Genomic DNA, 22956 nt, shown 5'->3' on the forward strand with positions numbered 1-22956 from the left:
GACATTTGTGATTCAGTATTTGAGTTCTTTTTTGTCATATCAACCAAAATGATTCTACTAACTGTACTCTCTTAACCTCTATAATGCTCAAGTATTTCTTCACCTAAATGATCAAATATTTCTTCACATAGTGAAGAATTAACTCAAGAATGAGAAATTTTACTTAACATTCAATCAGTTTAGAATAACTTGTAAAGAATGAATTAACCTTTGATTGATGACACAAGCATAATGAAAATAAAATCTAATTTAGAAGTTATACAGTAATGCCTTTTTGTCTGAGTGGTTTCAGAATCTTTTAAAACCCAGATTATTCTTCTGGGTGATAGTTTTTTTCTAAGACCAAAAAGTTTAACACATTTTATAATATATACAAATAGAAAAGACACTAAGTTGATTTCATATACCTTAAAATTTTTCTCTTAAAAGAGTTTCAGGGGCCGGCCCCGTGGCCGAGTGGTTGGGTTCTTGCGCCCCACTTTGGCAGCCCAGGGTTTCGCCGGTTTGGATCCTGGGTGCAGAGGTGGCACTGCTCGTCAGGCCAGGCTGAGGCGGCGTCCCACATGCCACAACTAGAAGGACCCACAACTAAAAATATACAACTAAGTACTGGGGGGCTTTGGGGAGAAAAAGGAAAAATAAAATCTTTAAAAAGTTTCAAATTCTAAAACATGCCAAGACTACACAGTAGTGTTGGTAACATATATGCCGAGTATAAGTACTGTAACACTAACATGACCTTCTTTCCACGTTACAATGATTCACTAAATAATACCCAACGATTTATAAAATCCATCATGCTTACATTTTTGCTTCATGTTACCTTAATTTTGTAAAAAAAAAAAATGAAGTATTGTAATTTAATGAAGAAATTAGTGCTTGAAAAATGTAACTCCATGGTGTTTCTATGTCCTGTGTAACTCCAACTCTTGGTATTTTATATATTCTAAAAGGAAACTGAGACATAGCTCAAAAGGTATTTTCCTCAGCATCTCTAGGTAAAAGCTAAAATGATACTGTTTACACTTTCAGGAATTAGGCACAACTGATCCTCGGTACCAGTCAATTTCTCAAAATTGAAAACTACTTCGGCCATTACTCTTTTGGCCTTACTTCCATTCTGTTTAGCTACTAGGACTGGCAGATCTCGACAGCCACAACACCATATGTTACAATCAAAGCCAGATGACATTCTGGCATCACAGCAGTTTTATGAAGTGATGTGCTGATTTTCTTTTTCGTGATAAACCAACTAGATATTCAGATATTCAAAATTCTGAAGAACACAATATGGCAAATTTCTCCATTCCCCACTTTTTTCTTTCCTTATGGACTCAAGGAATCCGCCCCTTTTACTAACTATCACTACCTACTTTTCTGCCTGTTTCTTCTCCCCTCAATACAACAGAGAGGAAGAACTCAATACCTGAAAAACATCCTTGATCCCTCATCCATTCATTTTATTCTTTCAACAAATTTATTGAGCACCCACTATGTGCCAGGCACTGTATGAGGCATAAGGAATACAAAGGTGAACAACGACAACAAGAAAAACACAATTCCTGCCCTCACAGAGTTTACAATCTAGAGGGTCTACATTAATCAAACAAATACATATAAAATTACAAAGGTATTCAATGCTAAGTAGAGGTGTGTGGTCATGTGATAATATATAACAGCGAGTCTTACCCTGTGACAGAAATTAGGGAATGCTTCCCTGAGGAAGTGATGTATGAGCTGAGATCCAAAAGACAAATAGGAATTAACTAGGCAATCAACAGAGAAAGGTATTTCAAGCCAAAGGAACAGCATGAGAAAAGGTTCCCATGGTGGAAGAAACACTTTAATTCTCACACATTCCAGATACCTAAATTGCAATGAAAGTGGAACACAAAGTTAACTGACACATGGTGCACAATGAGGGTGATGAAGAGTGGTAATAATAACTAACCTCTACTGAGTGTCTTTTAAGGTGATGTGCCAGCCACTGTTTTATGTTTGGAGACATTAATTCTTTTAATGCTCAGAATTACTTTATCAAGTAGATAGTGGCCCTAATATATGTGACCTCATAGGTCACACAAAATTTATTTTTTCATCATTAAGAGCAATGAAAAGTCATTGAAGTGTTTTAAGCTAGGGGTGAGAATGGGAGTAGCTGGGTTGGCTTGATTAAAACTGTGCTTCAAAAAAGAGAATTCTGGGGCCAGCCCAAGCAGTTAAGTTCGCACGTTCCGCTTTGGCAGCCCAGGGTTCGCTGGTTTGGATCCTGGGTGCGGACCTACGCACCACTTACCAAGCCATGCTGTGACAGGCATCCCACATATAAAGTAGAGGAAGATGGGCATGGATGTTAGCTCAGGGCCAATCTTCCTCAGCAAAAAAGAGGAGAATTGGTGGCAGACGTTAGCTCAGGGCTAATCTTTCTCAAAAAAAGAAAGAGAGAATTCTGCCCGCAGTATAAAGACTGAACCAGAGGAGGGCCCGAGTAAGTTGTAGAAAGGCCAGCTGGGAGGCAACTGCAGTAGTGCAGGCAAAAGGTACTGATGAAGCTTAGATTAGAGAGTTGGGGAGAAGTAGAGAAAAGCAGACAAAATTGAGAGATGTTTATAAGGTAAAATGATAGCGCCCGGTAATGAAGTGATGGGGGTGGAGAACTGGGGAGAGGAAGGCGTCTAAGATGAGTGCTAGGTTACTAGTTTGGGAACCAGTCGGAATTGGTGGTGCCAAACACTGAAACAGGAAGATGCCTAGATTAGACTGGAAGTTAATACATTAAAGAATAAATTACAACTCATGTATTGATAAGTATTGAATAACAATAAGAACAGTGAAAACCTAGAAAGGAGTTTCTGGTTAACGTTTCCACATATTAGCCTGCAACCGTACACAGCCATTCTTATATGGCGTAAATAAAAAAAAAAACGTTTCATCACAACTAGTGTCATATTTTAGTCTTTTGAAATTATGGGATAAAACGAAAAAAAAATACAAAATACCAAGAAAATATTTTTGACGTACATGAAATTAAAAAAGCAAAACACGATTACCATTTCCTTCTCATGATCACTAACATCTCTGCTAGAAGTTTAGCAAAAAAAAAAAAATTCAAGATATGGCAACTTTATTTCTAATTTGTAGACACTTAAAAAATATAGTAAGTTTATTATAGGTTTATTCCTATATCTCTCACACCACTGAAAAGGTCAGGGTTAACTTAATCAAACAAAAGTTCTCCCACTATCTTTTAAGTAGTTTGAGTAATACATAAACATCACACATACACACACACACACACACACACACACTTAAAAGAATTATATTTATCTTTAAAGGAAAAACAGACAAAAGACAGTAAGTGACTCCTCTCCCCACCCCTGGCAAAATCTGTGAATTTATGACTAAAGTAAAATAAAAGAACATATCTGGAATTTAAGTCAAAAGAATAGGTTATTAATTATGATTTCAGTCAAGTGACTTGTTCTTTCTGAGCCTTAGGGTTTTTATTTAACTTCTAAAATGTCAACAATATCTACCTCCCAGGTTTGTTGTGGGAATTACATGAGATAATGTTTTTGGAAGTGTTTTATGAATTTTAAATCTCTATAAAAATAGTACTCATTATAAATTTTAAAAACTCCATATAGAATGCTCAGATCCATATTAATCATCATCATCTATTGTTTATATGGTTTTCTTGAGAAGGAGAAATAAATTGAAAAGGAATAAGGAAAACATTCAGTTTCTATAACACTAAACAATTACAATATACCATAAATATAATAGTTATATAGAGCAAACAGGTCAATCCTGAGAAACATTGTCAGCTCTGAAGAAGTTAATGTCCCATCAATCCTGCTTTTCCATAATAGAGACTGTTTTTGTTGAATATCTACCTACAAATCAAAAGTATCCTACTAAGGATATAAGCTATACAGTTTAAATATTTAATTAGACTTTTGATTTTAATTTAAGACTATCATATAGTTTTAGATGAACATGGTTTAACATGATTTTTAAAATACTCTAAGGAAAAATATTAACAATTTAATTTGTTCTTTGTTGTATATTCAAGTCTCAAAACAGGGCCTGTATTTTTAAGTAATAATGAAAATGGATGTTATAGAAGAAAAAACAATACTGTTTTCAATAAAATCTAAATCACTCCAACACTTAATATAAATGAACCATGTATTCTCCTCTGAGTACTCAAATATGGAAGATGGCTATATAAGTCATGCCAAACAAGCAAAGCACCAGAATGTGTCAAAATGCAGTTTAAAATGTTCAAGAATCTTAAAGAAACAGTCCAGCTGTTTACGTTCTATCTTGGATATATTTACATTTAAGAATGTAAATTTTAAAATAGACCCCACTTAGTTTAATTCTATCAGAAATATATTTAAAATCTTTAAAAGTCTCTGTTTCTTAAGCACTGATGAGCTTTTACTTCATAATGCATGCTTGAGATTCTCCCTCATGTTGGTTTCAACCTTAACAATTCCTAGAAAATAGAATTCAAAATTTACCAACTATTCTTATTATAGAAGATAGTATATATGTCACATAGAGCTTTAATCAAAACTAGCTTTATAAATTCAGTATGTGCAAATATCCACCTAACATGATACTACAAGAATGGCATGAAATTGTTTTAAGAATGTGAAAAGAAAATTCTCTGAAAACATTCCCCTCCTTAAATAGAGGAAAGATGAAAGTAAAGAAATAATATAAATAGTATTAATTAAAATTCTTATAGTTACAAATGCTGCCAAATTTAGTAGGACAGTTACTCTTTTACTTCTAACAATAAATGTTTAAAGGAATGTACAAATAATGTTTTTTAAAATCAGTTGGCCATATACTCTAATGTTTTGCTTTTTTACATTGTGCTTTTTATTTTTTACACTTGTACCATCTTTTTTTGTTGAAAATTATAGCTTCAACTTACACAATTCACCCATCATTTAAAATGATTTTTTTTTCACATTTTCAAGTTACTTTCAAGTTCAGCAGGGTGAAGATTTTCCAGAATTTTCGGCCCCAGTAATTATATATTTTATTAATTTGATTGGATTTTTTTTACAGTCATTAAATAATTATAGATTCAAGTACATAATTTTAATAACGTTTAAAATGTGTCTCCTTTTATTTTACATTAGCCCTAAAAGCATTTCAATCTATGTAAATAATAGTAAATTATTAACAAATAGTGATAAATAAATTCAGCAATCTGTGGAAACACAATAGGTTTTCATTTTTCTTTTTAAAAAATGCCTATAATAGGATATCAAAATTAGGAAATGATATCTTCTTTTCATTAGGCATGTAATTATTTTACAGTATGTGTTGACTTCCCCATATCACACCAATTTAAAAGAGGGTTAAACTCAAAACACAAACAACCCAAAGATTGTAATGCACGTACCTAATACTTTCTAAACTGGCCTTGAATAGTCACCACTTCATCACATTCCATTTCATTTCATTGTCTTTTTATGAAAAGGAAAATCTTCCACTAACTGGTAACATCATACTATAAATATAACCTCCCTACTCCAGAGCTTCAATTTGTGTTGTTGACTCCTGCTATTCAACTGTCATTTTCTTTATACGATGAAGAAGAGCATCTTTTTCTGAGTGAGCCTCTGCAAGAGCCATTTTAGCTTTAGCCAACTCCTGTTTAAGAGATTCATTCTCTTCCATGAGCTGAAATGATATATTTTGAAAAGAAGAGAATTTAATTAATTTCAGAAAACATAGACTATTTATATAGTATCTAAAGTTGTGACACTTGGGACAGTAAAAATACCCAATGCTGGTGAGGGTGCACTTAAGCTGAAAACTGCTTTGAGAAGCTACTTGGAAACATGTATCAAGCACTTAAAAATGTTCATAAGTTTTGACCTAACAATTCAAAACACTAATTAACTCCTAATTTCCAAATCTAATAGTGATTTTGTTTAATTTCAATTTGACTGCAGCTTTAGACATTGTTGACCTCGCCCCTCTTTCCTAAGCCTCTCTCCTTTTTTGGCTTTATGCCACAGCTCTTTCATGTTTATCCCTGTCTACCTATGGACTTCTCATCTTTTCCTCTGCTGTTTAGGAACCCTTAAATATTGATAATTGGTCATCTTCTCTTATCACTTAAGTCACTCTCTTAGATGATCTCATCTACTCCTGTGGCTCCAACCACCATACATAGCCTGATAAAGCACAAACCTCTCTTAAGCTCCAGACCCACCTTCTGAATATCTCGTTAGACATTTTTCACCTAGATAGCCAACAGGTCTCCCTTTCCCTCATTAAGACTCAGTTCAAGTATTTTATCATCTTAGAACTACTCTCTAACCCTTAACTATGAAGATATGATCATACTAAGGACTTTCTCTCCAGAAAAATGCATTTACACAGATAATTAAAATGTGTATTTAATTTCAAAGAATTCTCAGACTTCTTTTAGTCCCAACTTAAGAATTTCTGCCTTATTGACCAAGTTAGGTATTTCCCTATACTTCCCCAGTCTCTGGTACAGCATTTGACATGGTATGCTGACCACCGTTCAAACACTCTTGTCTTTCCTCCAGCCTTTGAGTTTCTAAATAGATAGGGATGGTATACTCTTCAATTCTACATCCCTAGCTCAGAGTTTTCATCCAACAAATCCTTGTTGAACAGATGAATGAACTCATTCCATGGTTCTATCATAGAGAATTAAAATTCTGTTAAACATTTTGTTTATTTATAATCGTAAAAAATAAGCAAAACAAATGCTAAGAGAAAGGTTTAGAAATGAGTACATCCACATTCATATTTCTCTGCCATTAGAAATAAATACAAAGCAAAACATAGCAATATGGAAAAATATTTGTTAAACGATGTTAAGTGAAAAAAAATATAGTATTTGCACTAGAATAATAAAATCTTTATAAAAATATGGAAAAGAGCCTGAGGGGAAAAATTTAAAAATAGTGATAGCACTGTAGGAGTTTACAATGTATTAAAATTGTTTTAAAATATTTTTCCAATATTCTGAAATATTATGATACTTTTGCAACTTAAAAAAACTCCAGCAAAATTAATATGCCCTTCAAGAAGCCTTTCTAGATCCCAGAAACTGGCACTCTCCCACATTTACTTCTCTATCTTCTCATTAGACTACAACCTCTCTGAAGGCTGGGAATGTCCCTATCTTGCTCAACACTACATCCACAGTATCTAACACAGTGCCTGGGCACGTAACAGGCACTCAACACACGTTTAAATAAGTAAAGAAATAATTTTTTAACTATTTAGTATCTAGTATTTATTTTAATTGCTGAAACTGAATGAGACGAATTAGTTTTCCCATTACCTGTTCTCTAGTAAAGTCAAAGGAGTACTCAGGAAAGTTAACTGACTGAGAAGGCCAAGGAACCTCTGGACTCGTCTGAGTGGCTTGAGTGACACTGTGTTGTTTCTTCAAATCATACTTTCCACTGGTAAGCAGTGTTGAATCACTTTTGACATCTTCTTTCAAATCATTTCCAATGTTAAGCATCTGAGAATCTGATCAAACAAATAAAATGCTCAGATAATATTTGAAAATATTTGATAAGATAAATCTTAAGTTATACTGTGAAATTTAAAAGTCAATTTATCCCTATTAGTATGAAGACATTATTATGAAATAGAACAATATAGTCAATAAAACTAAAAGCTGGTCTGTTGAAAAATGAACAAAACTGACAAACTTTTAGGTTGACTAAAAACACAAACAAAAAAGAAAAGAAATTACTCGAATCAAAAATGAAAAAAGGGACATTACTATCAACCTTACAGAAATGAAAATGATAATAAAGGAATGCCATGAACAACTGTGTGCCAATAAATCAGATAACTTATACGAAACAGAAAAATTCCTAGGAAGATACAAACTACCAAAATGGACTCAAGAAGAAAGACAATGTGAATTGATGTATAGCAGGTGAAGAGATTGAATTAGTTATCAAAAAAAACAACCCACAAAGAAAAGCCCAGGCCTAGATGGCTTCAATGGTGAATTCTACCAAACATTTAGAGAAGAAAATAAAATCTTTACAAACTCTTCCAAAAATAGAAGAGGAGGAACATTTCTCAGTTCAATCTATTAAGCCAGTACTACCCTGATTCCAAAACAAGACAAAGTCAAAAGAAAAGAAAACTGAAATCAATATACTTATAAATATGAACACAAAAATCCTGAACAAAATATTCAGAAACTGAACTCAGCAATAAATAAAAATAATTATACACCATGGCAAGTGGGATTCATCTCAGGAATGCAAGGTTGATTTAACATGCAAAAATCTATTAATGTAATACATCACATCAACAGAAAAGAACAAAACCAAAGCCACATGATAACTTCAAGAGACCCAGACAAAACATTTGACAAAATCTAACACTTTCTCATGATAAAAACATTCGGCAAACTAGGAAGAGAAGGGAACTTTCTCAGTCTGATAAAGGGCATCTACCTAAAACCCACACCTAATATCATGCTTATTAGTAAAAGACTGGATGTTTTTCCCCTAGGATTAGGAATAAGACAAAGATGCTTCCTCTCACCACATTTATTCACTATTGTCCTAGAGATTCTAACCAAGGCAATTAGACAAGAAATAAAAGGCATCCAGATTAGAAAGCAAAAAGGAAAAGTATCTCTATTCACCCATGACATGATCTTGTATATTAAAAAAACCCTAACGACTACACTAAAAAAATCTTAGAACTAATGAATGAGTGCAGCAAGGCTGCAGGATACAAGACCAATACAAAAATCAATTGTCATTCTAAATACTTGTTATGAACAATCCAAAAATGAAATTAAGAAAACAATTCCATTTAAAATATCATCAAAAAGAATACAATACTTAGGAATAAATTTAACAAAGGAAGTGCAAAACTTATGCTTTGAAAACTGTAAAGTATTGCTGAAAAAAATTAAAGATCTAAATAAATGGGAAAAAAATTCCATGTTCATGGACGGGAAGACTTAATATTGTTAAGACAGAGATATTCCCCAAATTGATCTACAGCTGTAACACAATCTTTATCAGAATCTGAGCTGACTTCTTTGTAGAAATTAACAAGTTGATTCTAAAATTCATATGGAATTGCAAGGGACCCAGAAGAGTCAAAATAATCTTGAAAAAGAACAACATTGGAGCCCTCATACTTTCCGATTTCAAAACTTACGCCAAAGCAAGCTGGTAATCAAGACAGTATGGTATTGGCACAAGGACAGATATGCAGATAAACGGAATAGAATTAAGAGAGTCCAGAAACAAACCCATGTGTGTGTCTATGGTCTTTACCCACACACCAAATACAAAAACCAACTCAAATGGATCAAACCTCTAAATTTAAGACCTAAATCTATAAAACTCGTAAAAGAAAACATAGGAGTAAAGTTTCATGACTTCAGATTTAGCAGTGGATTTTTAGATGACACTAAAAGCATGAAAGAAACAAAAACAACAAAAGAGAAAAAACCTATAAATTTGATTTCATTAACTTTTGTGCTTAAAAAGTAACAAGAAAGTAAAAAGACAGCTTATAGGATGGGATAAAATATTTCCAAATCATATATTTGATAGAAGACTTATTTCTACAACATATAAAGAATTCTTACAACTCAATAATAAAGACAATCCATTTAAAAAATAGGCAAATGATGTGAATGGACATTTCTCCAAAGATATGCAAATGGCCAATAAAAATATGAAAAGATGCTTGACATCATTAGCCTTTAGGGAATTAATAATATACCACTTCATACCCACTAGGATGCCTATAATCAAAAAGTCAGATAATAACAAGTGTTGACAAAGGTACAGAGAAGTTGGAACCCTCAAACACTGCTAGTGGTAAACATGCAGAATGGTGCGGTCACTTTGGAAAACAGTCTGGCAATTCCTCAAATGGTTAAACATAGTTACCAAATGTCACAATAATTCCATTCTTAGATAAATACTCAAGAGAAACAAAAATTTACACATGATTGTTTATAGCAGTATAATTTATAATTGCCAAAAAGTAGAAACAACCCAATATCCATCAAGCAACGAATGGATAAACAAAATGTAGTATATCCATAGAATGAAATATTATTTGGCCATACGAAGGAATGAATACTGATACATGCAACAACATGAATGAACCCTGAAAACATTCTGCTAAGTGAAAGATTGTTGTTGTTAGTGCCACTAATTCAGCTCCTCTGAAATCTGTTCACCATCAGTGACCCTGCTGGTAAGTGAAAGAAGCTAGTCACAAAAGACCATGTATCGTATGATTCTATTTAGATGAAATGTCCAGAATAGGCAAATCTATAGAAAGTAAATTCATGGTTCCCTAGGGCTGGGGAAGGAATCAGGAGAGACTACCAGTAGGTATAGAGATTTTTGAGGGTGATGAGTATGTTCTAAAACTGATTGTGGTGATGATTACACCACACCACATGTGAGCACATTAAATACCAGTGATTTGTGGTATTTGGGTGAATTTTGGTTTGTGAATTATTCTCAAAAATGCTTTAATTAAAAAATAATTATAAAAAACAAGGCAGGGAATATCTTTACACATCAACATTTTTTCTTACTTTCTGGATCATATATAGTCAGAACACTTTAGGTTGCAAGTGAACAAAAGCCAACTCAAACCCGCTTTAAAAAAAGAAACATTATTTGTTTCTGTAACAGGGGAGTCCAAGTGATGGAACTTCAGGCAAGGCTGGTTACTGGGATTCATATGATGTCCTCAGGAGTGTCATTTTAGGAACCTGACTTTCTCTACTTCTCATGTCCACTTTTCATCTGCGTTGGTTCAGTCATATGATAGAAAAGGTAACCACTGGTAACCCCAAACAGATAAGTTTTACAGCCTGTGACCCTTTCTCGCTCAGTGTCCTTATCAATTCACAAAAAAAGTCAGATTGTTTTAGTCACAGTCAACTCATTTACCACTCACCGTGTCCCAAGAGCTGAAATCTTTTTTTCCTTTTTGGTGAGGAAGATTGTCCCTAAGCTAACATCTGTGCCAATCTTCCTCTCTTTTATATGTGGGACACTGCCACAGTGTGGCTTGGATGAACAGTGTGTAGGTTCGTGCCCATGATCCAAACCCTCGAACCCTGGGCCACTGAAGTGGAGCACGTGGACTTAACCACTACACCACTGGGCCAGCCCCTAAGTCTGAAATCTTTTGATTGGCCAAGCTGGGTCCTATTCCCACTTTTGTGATAGGATCATGTGATTGCCAGGCCCACCAAAATCAGATGGAATGAGAAAATGGCAGTTTTCCAAATCAAATTATATTGAGTAGATGAAAGCGTAATATCTGCTCAACATAATTTTGCCCCTTAAAAAGATTCCCAGAGGGGCAGGCCCCATGGCTGAATGGTTAAGTTCATGTGCTCTGCTTTGGCGGCCCAGGGTTTTGCCAGTTCGGATGCTGAGCGCGGACATGACACTACTCATCAAGTCATGCTGAGGCGGCGTCCCACATGCTACAACTAGAAGGACCCACAACTAAAAAACACACAACTCTGTACCGGGGGGCTTTGGGGAGAAAAAGGAAAAATAAAATCTTAAAAAAAAAAAGATTCCCAGAAGGGCATAGCTAAGTCAAAGAATAAAAACATTTTTAAAGCTTTTGTTTGTACTACCAAATTACCCTGCATGATGTTTCTGTCAATTTTACTGGTATTCTGTATCTAGAAAAATGGAATAGTCCTATCTACATGGATAAGTTTCACCAAGTTGAGTTCTGGTCTGTTCTTGGTTTCATTTTATTATAGTGGTTTCAAATCAGAAACTACTTTTTACAATATCATCTTGCACCGATTATGTTTTTACTAATATAATGACAAAAAAACCCCACAAAAACTGCTGTATTGATTCAGATTCGCATACCATTTGGCTTGGTACTGACTGTAAGAGAAATCCTAAAGTACGATGTCATGGGAAAACCAAGTTCTCCACTCTTTCAAGCTCAAATGACTAACAATACCCCTAAAATACTACTTGATTAGTAATTTATAACATACTTTGCTTTTCAAACTTTTAAAGGAGTAAAAGTCTTCTTTTAAAGGAAATCTGACACAGAATGCTAATATGAAGTACAAAGAAAAGCTGAGTTACACTGACTGTAGTGTGAATAACAGAGCACTCAGGGCCCATTCTATTTAGCCTACCTCTCACTACTCATGGGATCCTAAGCATAATGAAAAAATCACTCACTAAACAATTCTGAAACTCATTTTATTTCAATCACTGGGAGGTGCAATGAGGAGAAAAGGGAAGGAGAAAGACAAGGAAAGAGGAAGAAATGTGGGGAGAGGGAAAGAAGGAATGAGGTACAGGAGGGAAGAGAAAGATGGAGAGTGGAAGAGAATGAGGAGGGAGGATGGGAAGACAGGAAGAGGGATGTATATATAAGGGAGATGAAGAAGAGATAGAAAGGAGGAGGAGGTGGGATGGGAAAAGAAGGAGATAAGGGAGGGAATGGGGAGGAAGAGGCAGGAGGAAGGTAAAAAGATGGGAGAGGCTGGAAAGGAACAGGAAGGGAGAGAACTTGTGAATGACAGGGGTGACTGGAGTCTATCACTACAGAAGGATGTATTTCCTTTTATTTGCTTTGAAAGAGCTTTTTTCAAGTTTTTGGGACAAACCTCCACGAACAAATCTATGCCTCTCATGGATGAAATGTGCAGCGTCTTACAGCAACATATACTTTTTCCCTAGCGCAGGCTCTGCCACTTACTTTGTAGCTCTTTCATCTTGAACCATCTGTCTAAACTTCAATTTCTTCACTTGCAAAATGGAGGTGATAAGAATACTAGCCTTAATTATCTCAAAGGGTTATGGTAAGAATTAAATAAGTTAATAATGTAAAGGAACTTGATAAACTGGCAAGCAATATTCAAATATTGTTATAGTACCACAGCAGCTGCTTGATAAATATTTGACTTTGAATATAGACTTTAATAGTTCTCTGTTTACTCAAATAGAAGACTTCATTTTACTTCTCTGGTCATACAGACACTTTTCTGAGTTTAAGTTTTACACTTTTCTTTAGGTTTAGTAATCAAAACCATCTTCCCCTATTCCCAGTCAGGAAGCATTATGGCAATGATCCTAGGGGTGTGGTGTGGCAAAGAGCGACTTATCACAGACCCTTAAATATACAGTGCCCCTTCCCCACAACATACTAAAATAATCTATTAGGAGGTAGTCCCTTCCTCATGACCCTTTTGGTTGAGAATCAATGCCATAATGGGCCACTGTTCTAGATGGGAGTATCCAGGTCCTAGGTGTGCTGGGTAGAAAAAATGTTGAGAGCCAGTACACTACCATTAATTAATAGGTGGCATGGTGTAAACATACACACATTATATATATATATATATATACACACACACACACACACAACAAACGTTTTCTTTTTCTCTTATTAGTAGTCTTATTAATAGTCACCTAATTAGCCATAGTTCACTGAAGCAAGAAAGAAATTATAGTGCACCTTGGCAATTTTCTGAGAAAGTATTTGAAATTTCTCTTTAAAGACTTTACTGAGAAAGTGGCAAGTGTTTTTAAGACTTCCTAGGAAGTGTCAAGTACTATGATAAGCAGCAAAAAAAAGATATAAAAGCACCTATTCCTTCACAATGGACTTCATTTAATCACATCAGATCAGCAGCAACTATAGCTTAGAATACACACTGGAAGAACAGGAAAGAGTGAAGAAAAATATTAGGTAAACTGCCATTATCACAGCAACGAATACCTATAACAAACTGTGGAAATAGCTACTAATGAGATTATTTTGAAAGTTCCTGCTTGCTAAATAAATTTGCTTCAAAAGAGAAAAAAACAGCATATCTTGAAATTTCTTAAAGAGCTGTTTGAGAAAGTTGGGCCATTTAAATCATTCCCCAAAAGCCCTTCTAAATTCTAAAAAGTAAATAAAATTACTGTTAATTAAATTATCGTAGCTGATATATTTGTCTGAGTCATATTTATTATATATTATCATACAAGCTATATGTGGGGTACATTAGGCTATGTGTTACATTATATATTGAAGACTCTAAAGCAATTAATTTTCACATCATAAGCAAAATAACACAATCTGCCTCATAACATTGATTTTAGGAATACATCGAAATAAAACATGAGATGTTCTACATAAAACAAAGCTTACGTGTTTATGCTTAAAATATGTTGTTCTTTTCAGTGCCAAAGGAAAACTGCTTTAAAATAATCTTGGATTTTGTACAATGCTAATATCCTGAATAGCACAACATACTTTTCCATCATCCCAATCAGATTTCAAAAGGTACGTCTACAACTTAAACGTATGAGAGCTTCTAGTTAACTTCAAACAATACTGTTTCGACGCCCATTTACAAAAAATCTAGCATATGCCTTTTCCTCTAACATTTCATCACTACCTAAATTGCTTTGCTGAAAAGATCCAAATAACCTGTCATTGTAAACGCATGAGATGAGAAAAATATATTCTTAAAATGTAATAAGGAGCTGCTTCCCGTTTTCAAAAGTGTAAGACATGGGGTGCATAAAACGTTAGACATGCCATAACGAAATCTTTTACCTTGCTTTCATTAGGGTAGACTGGTTATTCAGATGTGACTCTTTTTTTTAAAAAAAAACATACAACTTGAAAGACAAATCCAAATGGAACTTCCATATTGAAACGATCTTCATGCAAATATACACCCTTGCTAGACCCATGATTTATTTTGCCTTTAGCTACTTTATTAAAATAAATTCGCAATAGATAAAATATGTACTTGACTAACTGTATAATAAAGATAAGAAACGTCTGGGAAAATATTGGGGAAGAAATTTCAAAGCACCCTGTTTTAAATTAGTTTTTACTCATCAAACTGATGTTTAATCCTATGAGTGTTTCTCCAATATGAGCAGGCAAATGAATATTTTTCTTCAGATGTTATAAACATGTCATTTAAAACAATATTTTTTGGATTTTGTTTTCTTCAGCAAATTTTTTTTAGTAAACACACACACAAAAATTTGGATTCAACAAGAAATTTCCAACACCCATGAACATCTATATACATATATATATACAAAGTTGTCAAACATATTATTCAATTTCTCTGTAATCAAATTTTTTTATGTACTTATTTTTAAAATTGTTTTTATGTACTCTGAGAAGCATGGTAAAGTTTCTTAATATGATTGTAGTATCTCATTATGATATGATACAATTTCTCTTTATTTCAAACAGGTTTGCTTTATATTTTTCTTTTCTTTTTTTTTTTCTGCTTTATCTCCCCAAACGCCCCCTGTACATAGTTGTACATCTTAGTTGCAGGTCCTTCTAGTTGTGGCATGTGAGACGCCGCCTCAACGTGGCCTGAAGAGCAGTGCCATGTCCACGCCCAGGATCCGAACCCTGGGCCCCCGCAGAGGAGGGCGCAAACTTAACCACTTGGCCACGGAGCCCGCCCTGCTTTATATTTTTCCATTATGTTGTTAGATGGATAAAAGTTTACAACCAGGGTATGTTTTGGGGAATCTTTTATCCATATGAAACCTTTCTCTGGGCCAATGATTTTAAAAGACACCTCACCAAAGAAGTTATACAGATGGCAAATAAGCATATGAAAAGATGCTCCACATCATATGTCATCAGGGAAATGCAAATTAAAACAACATACCACTACACATCTATTTAGAATGGCCAAAATCCAGAACCATGACACCACCAAATGCTAATAAGAATGTGAAGCAAAAGCAAATTTCACGCATTGCTGGTGGGATGCAAAATAGTACAACAGTGGATGGTACTCTTGAGTGGAATTGCTAGGTCATAGGTAACTGTTTAACGGAGTTACTGCCAAACTGTTTCTAAAGCACCCACACCATTTTACAATCCTAGCAATGTAGGAGGGTTCCAGTTTCTCCACATCCTCCCACCACTTGTTACTAACTATCTTTCTGATTAGTCATCTTAGTGGGTATAAAGTGGTATCTCATTGTGGTTTTGATTTACATTTCCCTAATGGCTAATGATGTCAAGCATCTTTCATGTGCTTATTGGCCATTTGTATATCTTCTTTGGAAAAATGTCTATTCAAATTGTTCACCCATTTTGTAACTGGGTTATTTATCTTTTTTAGTATTGAGTTATAAGAGTTCTTTATATAGATTGGATATCAGTCTCTTATCAGATATATGACTTGTAAATATTTTCTTCCAGGCCTTACCTAACCCAAGGTCATAAAGATTTACTCTGTTTTCTTTTAAGAGTTTCAACAGTTTTACCTCTTAAATTTAGGTCTCTGATATATTCAGAGTAAATTTTTGTGTATACTATAAGGAAGTGGTCCAGCTTCATTCACGTGGATAGCTATCAGTTTCAGTACCATTTGTGGAAGAGGCCATTCTTTCCCCCATAGAACTGTCTTGGCACTGCTGTCAAAAATCAATGAACCATAAATGTAAGGGTTTGTTTCTGGACTCTCAACTCTATTCTATTCCAAGAGCTTTTTAAAAAGCTCCTTTTCTACTCTATCGGCTACAGAGTGTTTCTTGCTTAAATCATGCATGTTGCCTGGTACTGTTTTCTTCAAATGTTTCAGAATTCTTGGATATACCTGTATCCCTTTTTCTTGACTATGGATGTTGTTTCTATTTGCCATAGCTGACATCTAGTGATTGTGGGAGAAGAGGTTGTGCTGCTGGGTTAGAGATACCAAATTTGTCAACGGGGTGTGGAATGATTCCCTTCCTGAGGCTTAGCAGCCACAGAATCTACCCTCAATGTTTTAGTGGATATGCAAACCCCACTGAAACCTGCTCTACTTGGTAACAGCATAAGAGAGGACCTCAAAAAGCAGTACCCAGATTACTCAACCTATTGCCTCAGACATCCATTCTAATCTCAGTACCCTCTTGGGAAGATTTCTCCTGTTTTTGAGGAGGAACTTGCATAGAGTAGTCCTCTTGGACTCTCTTGATCCTCCTTCTCACTTCTTCATAAGGAAGAAGGTGTGACTTATCTGACTGATGAGTTTAGAAAAATGAACTATGTGTGTATGATTCAGTCTCTTCTCACTTCAGTATAAACCTTGCCTGCAAAAAGGGTACATTCTGTTCTGCCTTCTCTACAAGATAGATCTGTAGTTTCAGGGTCTAAAGCATTTGGGAGAGAGAGATGTACAGCAAATCTATCTTTTCACAGATGTAAGCTATCTTCTCCACCTGAGTTTTACCACTAATGAAGCTAACATTTTGATCTTTGTTGGCCTAACTCCTATGTTTGCTCCAGCTGGTCCCAAATACCAGAGGAGAAGACTCTTCAGTTAAGAAGGGTCCTCCCACACTGCTCCTACCTCAGCAACAGTCCTCTTTTTCATGGGTTTATAGCTACAGATTTTTCTTGTTTTGTCTCGTCAGTTTGCTCTCTGGTTGTGCTCTTTTAAGAATTTTTGACCTACTGATGTTATTTTCCTTTTGCAATGCTGTTATGACTTTATTCTTCTTTTAACATATTTTATGTCATTTCAGAAGGTTTTGATAGGAGATGAAATAGACCCATGTATCACTTCCTCATATTTCACTCTCAAGTAGCTACTAACAAAGAAAGGACTAGAACACCTAAATCTACTGACTCAAGCTCTTTCCACTACTCCACACTACTTTATAAGATATAGTCCTTATATTAGAGACCTTAAAAATCTTGTTAGAATGGAGATACAAACATTAAAGCAGAACTGAATACAAAGCAATATACTATAAGTAACTAAAGTACAGAGATTAAATACCTAAGAATTATAAGAGGTCACATCAGGTTACAGAGAAGGGTTCATTGAAAAGGAGACACTTGAGATGACCTTGGAAGGGAACAAATAATACTAATGAGGAATAACAAGGCAAATAAGAACATGGAGGTGGGCAAGTACAAGGCAAATTCCATTACAGGGAGTATACCAGGTTAGCTGAGTATACATAAAGGAAGAGTGGAAAAGAAAGCTAAGAAAGAGATCAAGTAAGAGACCCAAGTGAGATCAAGAGACATGTAAGACCATAAAAGCCTCTCACTTTCATTCAAAACACATGTGTAGAACAGGTACTAAATCACCTGTAGATCAGTTACCTCCAAGGTAGAGGGGTCCATACATAGATGATATTTTACTACAATGAACTGAAAGTTTCCCTCAATCATCTACTAACATGTGTACATACATATAAAATGAATAGGTATGAGTGAAAAAAACTCAATCATTTAAATAATTTAATTTCAAATTTCAATAGGTATTCATTCAAGTTGTTTTTCATATATACCTCTGATATGAAAAGAGCCATCATCATTTCTCTCTACCACAAGATGATCAATATGAACAGTTACAGGAGCTGGTTCCAGGGATATTGAACTACTACGAGGACTGTCATCCTACACAAAAGAGAAATAGTATCAGTATGTTGTTAATAAAGTAAACAATAAAATTAAAGTAATCATTTTCTTAATAAACATTACTTCAGTCAATACAATCTTTAATGAGTTAGAAATATATCTTTACATACAGTGAGAAAACTGCCTGTTCTTTAAGAAGGATCTCTATATCATTCATCACAAAGACCAACAAATTCATTTCAATAAATGCTGAGAGAGTATGTATTATTGAGAAGGCATATTCTTAGACATGAAATCAAAGTCCAGATAGGCAAAGTGAACATTTATAACATAAAAATATTTATTAACATACTTTTAAATTTATTTTTGTGTTAGAAACTTGTATCTTCATTGGCATCACTGTTGCAACAGTTTCATCTTCCAAAAAATGTTGAATATTCATAAGAGAAGATGTAAGAAACTCAGTGCTAAAGTTTTCTATATGGCATTGCAGAAATCCATTTTTTTCTGCAAGCAAAGAGTGTATTACAGCACCAGGCCCACTTTCAAATCTCAGAGTAATCTCAGGAGAGGATTTGGAATGAACTACAGCTTTATGATCTGAACCTATTAAAAAAAATATAAAAATTATAACTTGTAGCACTAATCAAAAATGTCATTCTTGATTATTTGTCATTAAGAGGTTATTGTCACTTTGTACAATGTTAAAGCAATAATAATAATAAAAGTTTTAATATTTCTCCTTAATTTAAATATTTACAGTACATATACAACATACCATACACAACCCTAATTTCAATTTTTACAAACAACCTTCAACTGCAATAATGTTGACTTATCTATATTTTCTCTTTTTTGGTGACATGCCAAGATATAAATCTAATATGATGCATACCTCAGATACTTAGTGCATGTATGAGTGTGTGCCTACCTATAAATTTGTATTACAGTCATGCATTGCTTAATGACAGGGATATGTTCTGAGAAATGTGTAGTTAGGCAAACATCATAGAGTGTACTCACACAAACCTTGATGGTATAGCACACTACACATCTAGGCTTTATGGTACGATATGAGGTCTGTTGTTGACCAAAATGTCGTTAAGCAGTGCATAGCTGTATAACAGACAACTGCGATGAAGAAAAACGTCATGGCATTTAAAGTGACTCTTAAGCTATTTCTCAAGAAGTAACAAAAGCCTAAAGTTCTTCACCTTCCTCATTAAAACTGGGTCATTAAATAATTGTAAAAGTAAATACAGAAGACCTCATTAAAATGTTTCTGTTAGAAGAGAAACTTAAAACTGAAATTACAGCAAAGGAAATACACATATAGATTTACATTTACTTATACCTTGGCCTTCTTCCAAAAAGAATTTGAGGTGGCTTAGAGAGATAAAAATACTCGAGGTGAAAACAAATTTTAAAATTTCAATAGGGCATGCAAAGAATGTCGAATTTCAAAAAACAAAGGTTCTTAATGGAACCACTGAAGTGAAATGGCCTTCATGGTAACTATTTTGTTCATTTCACATTACCCAGCTCCAAAATGGATGGGAGGCACACACACAAGGCATAATAAGAAGTAAACAATAGAAAAGTAAGGATAGAAGGGAAAAGGTAAAGATGTAGTAAGGTTATCAACTCAAAATACATTACTTAAATTTCTCTGCCAAAGATGGATCAAAAATGAGCTTCCTACCAGCAAAGAGAAAAATATGATCGGTTTCACAATTCATAGAATCCATGAGTTAAAAATAAACTAATTGTTCTGGAAAGGCAAAGCTGTTTCAGTTATTGAGGTATCAAAGGTATCTGTCCCATGGGTCCTCGTCAGAAGACCCCACTAATTAAATTCATGATGAAAAAATGTTTATTTTCCATCAACGTGGATGTGAATATTTTAGTCTTACAGAAGTCAAAAGTATACATAATTTGTGCAGTGAAGGTGGTGCAAGAAATTAAAGATATATGTATTTATGTATCAAGGATAGATTTCCATACATGAGTCAAAGCAGACAGTTGTTTATAAAATTTTTATTTCAGGTAGAGGATGATATTTAATTAATGTTAGTACTACTTACTAACATTCAAAATAAATAATATAGACACAAGAAGAGTTCAAATAAAATTTCAAAAAATCCTTTAAACAATTAAGAATTCATATATTATTTTTTTAAATAGAAGGTAAAAGAAATGGCCACAAACTGATAATGGTTAGATAGTGTTCTTTCCTATATCAAGAAAAACAAGAGTTAAGTGTCTATTTAACAATCACAGCAATTATAAACAAATGACTTGGTAAATGTGATTTTATTTTTTGTCTTTTATCTATCTACATATCTATGTCTACACATACATATGTATACCTACAGATACATACTCCAGGGGGTTGAGAGCCAGAAATAATTTCAAACAAAAAGAGTATTTATTTGGAATAGAGATAAAATAAAATCTTCGTTAGTCAAAAATCACTCCTCCCTACTACCTCGTATACCATGAAACTATCACGTTAAGGTCTTCTTTTTAAAGGAATCCAAAACCCACACACTATAGAAAACCTAAAACAAACAAAAGCAAAAAAAACTTTGCAATTTTCATCATTCCTGTCAGAGCAGCAGCCGTGTATATAAACTGTAGATCAAATACACTCTTTATTCATATGGCTTATTAATGTTTGAAATGTTTAAGCTAAACTATTTTTTTCTCCTTTGCCCTTTATTCCATTTCCCATTTATCCTTCCTTTTCCTTTCCTTTCTTTCTTCTTGTTTATTTTCAAACAACCAAGTGAGAAAACATAAGGCATTAGACAGCAGTGCCTATATAACCCATATATGAGGCATTTCAAAATGATTTCTTCAGTTAGAAACAACATGAAACAAAGTGACAGGACATCGTACTAAGTGAGGTATAAAGACAAGTAAGAAAAAATTCCACAATTGGAAATAATCTAAGAGTGCACAATTTGAAGAGCGTTTGAGTACAAGACAGTGTGTAGGTTTTGAAATTTTACATTCAATCTTTTTTTTTTTTTTTACCCACTACGAAACCTTTCCATATACTTAGCTTCCTCCACTTTGCATGCTATTGGGATTTACACTTGCTAATATAAAATTCTTAAAACTTTTTTAGTAGATACATTGTTAACCCACGGCCTATTCATAGAAAAAAGCCAGGAGTCAATTTTTTCCCCATGATGCTGGTTTATAGACAAATAGCATTTACCTGCAATTCCCAGCATGTGAGGTGATAGCATATTTATTTGATATCATGCAGGACTGTATGTATTTCAACATGTTATTTATCAGATATAGCATTCTGTGTATATAGCAAAGAAAAATATTATAGCTCAGTGAGTTTTTAAAAGATTTAAAAAACTGAACATTATCATTTAAAATTCTTAGCATAACTAGTTAAATTCATTTCTTCAAATGACTGAAAACCATGAGTGATAACTCTATATAAACTTTGAAAATGGGATGGTTTAATGCGGTTCCTCTTCATATACTGCATGTTTTGTTGCTTATATCCCTCTGTGTCCAAGTGAATGTCTTGATATTAAAATGAAGCATCATAAGAACAGGACACATGATTTTTCCAAATACCAAGTATCATGCCAGACTCAGGAAATGTCTGCTTAAAAGCAAGACAATGGAATACAGAAATTAACATTTATACTAGTGTGGAACGAAGTCTGACATTCTAGGATTACTTTATCTTTCTTTTCATATAGAAAAAAGCTCAGTTTTCTCAGACCTATCTCAAAGAACAGAAAGATTGAAAAAGTAAAAGACGGAACTTATCAATAGCAGAAACAAAAAGAAATTAGCGACCACATCTTCAACAGACTATATTTCTGGTAACTTAATCAAAATACTTTTACTGAAATAAGAAAATCTAAAAGAACAAATCTCTTGCATTATTATGAATAAACGTAATTTCCTTGAATTCACTTATATCAAAGATAGGACTGCCAATGAGTCACATCTATAAAAAACAAAACACGGTTAAATCATATTAAAGTCTTACCTGCTGGACGATTACAAAGGTAATGCCGAAGACTAATATTGCCTAACTGATCTGGTGTCACTTGGTCCACTTGAAGACAGATTTCCGTGTCTTCCCCTCGGATGTCAATCTCCCCATTAACACCAGTAATTTTAAACACCACAACTGACATCTAATAATGATTGCACAAATAACATTAGTATACCAAGTAATTCAAAATGAAATTCAAGAAATAACACAGGAAGCTACTATAACCTCTAAGAATACAACTGTGACCTAATAAACCAAAAACAAACTGTGATCAACAGAACATGGTTACTATGTTATAGTGACAAACTTCAGCTACCTTTCGTTCTATTCAGGCAAGGGAAGAATTTTTTTAAGTCACAAAGATTAGATTAATTATATGACACTTCCATGTGCTATTATTTTCACTAAAAGCTGAATGTATTTTCTAAGTCCTCCATAAGAATACTTCACTGGATGAGAAGGGCTTAAAATAAAATCGATTAACA

General features: G+C 34.0%; 1 protein-coding gene across 2 annotated transcripts in view; it reads right to left on the reverse strand.

Annotated features, from left to right (window-relative positions):
* Positions 1–1454: 1454 nt before the first annotated feature.
* The window catches only part of BLTP3B (bridge-like lipid transfer protein family member 3B), a 92066-nt gene continuing 70564 nt past the window's right edge, over positions 1455–22956 (reverse strand). For both annotated transcript variants that reach the window (XM_008516382.2, XM_008516383.2), the window contains 5 exons: positions 22463–22613; positions 18785–19038; positions 18363–18471; positions 7358–7551; positions 1455–5709 (listed from right to left, as the gene is read on the reverse strand). In XM_008516382.2, coding sequence (XP_008514604.1) covers positions 5590–5709; positions 7358–7551; positions 18363–18471; positions 18785–19038; positions 22463–22613 — 828 coding nt within the window. In that variant the 3' untranslated portion in view covers positions 1455–5589. The remainder of the gene's footprint in view (positions 5710–7357; positions 7552–18362; positions 18472–18784; positions 19039–22462; positions 22614–22956) is intronic.

Source organism: Equus przewalskii, chromosome 29 (assembly GCF_037783145.1).
Source record: "Equus przewalskii isolate Varuska chromosome 29, EquPr2, whole genome shotgun sequence".
In the NCBI taxonomy this organism is placed as follows: domain Eukaryota; kingdom Metazoa; phylum Chordata; class Mammalia; order Perissodactyla; family Equidae; genus Equus; species Equus przewalskii.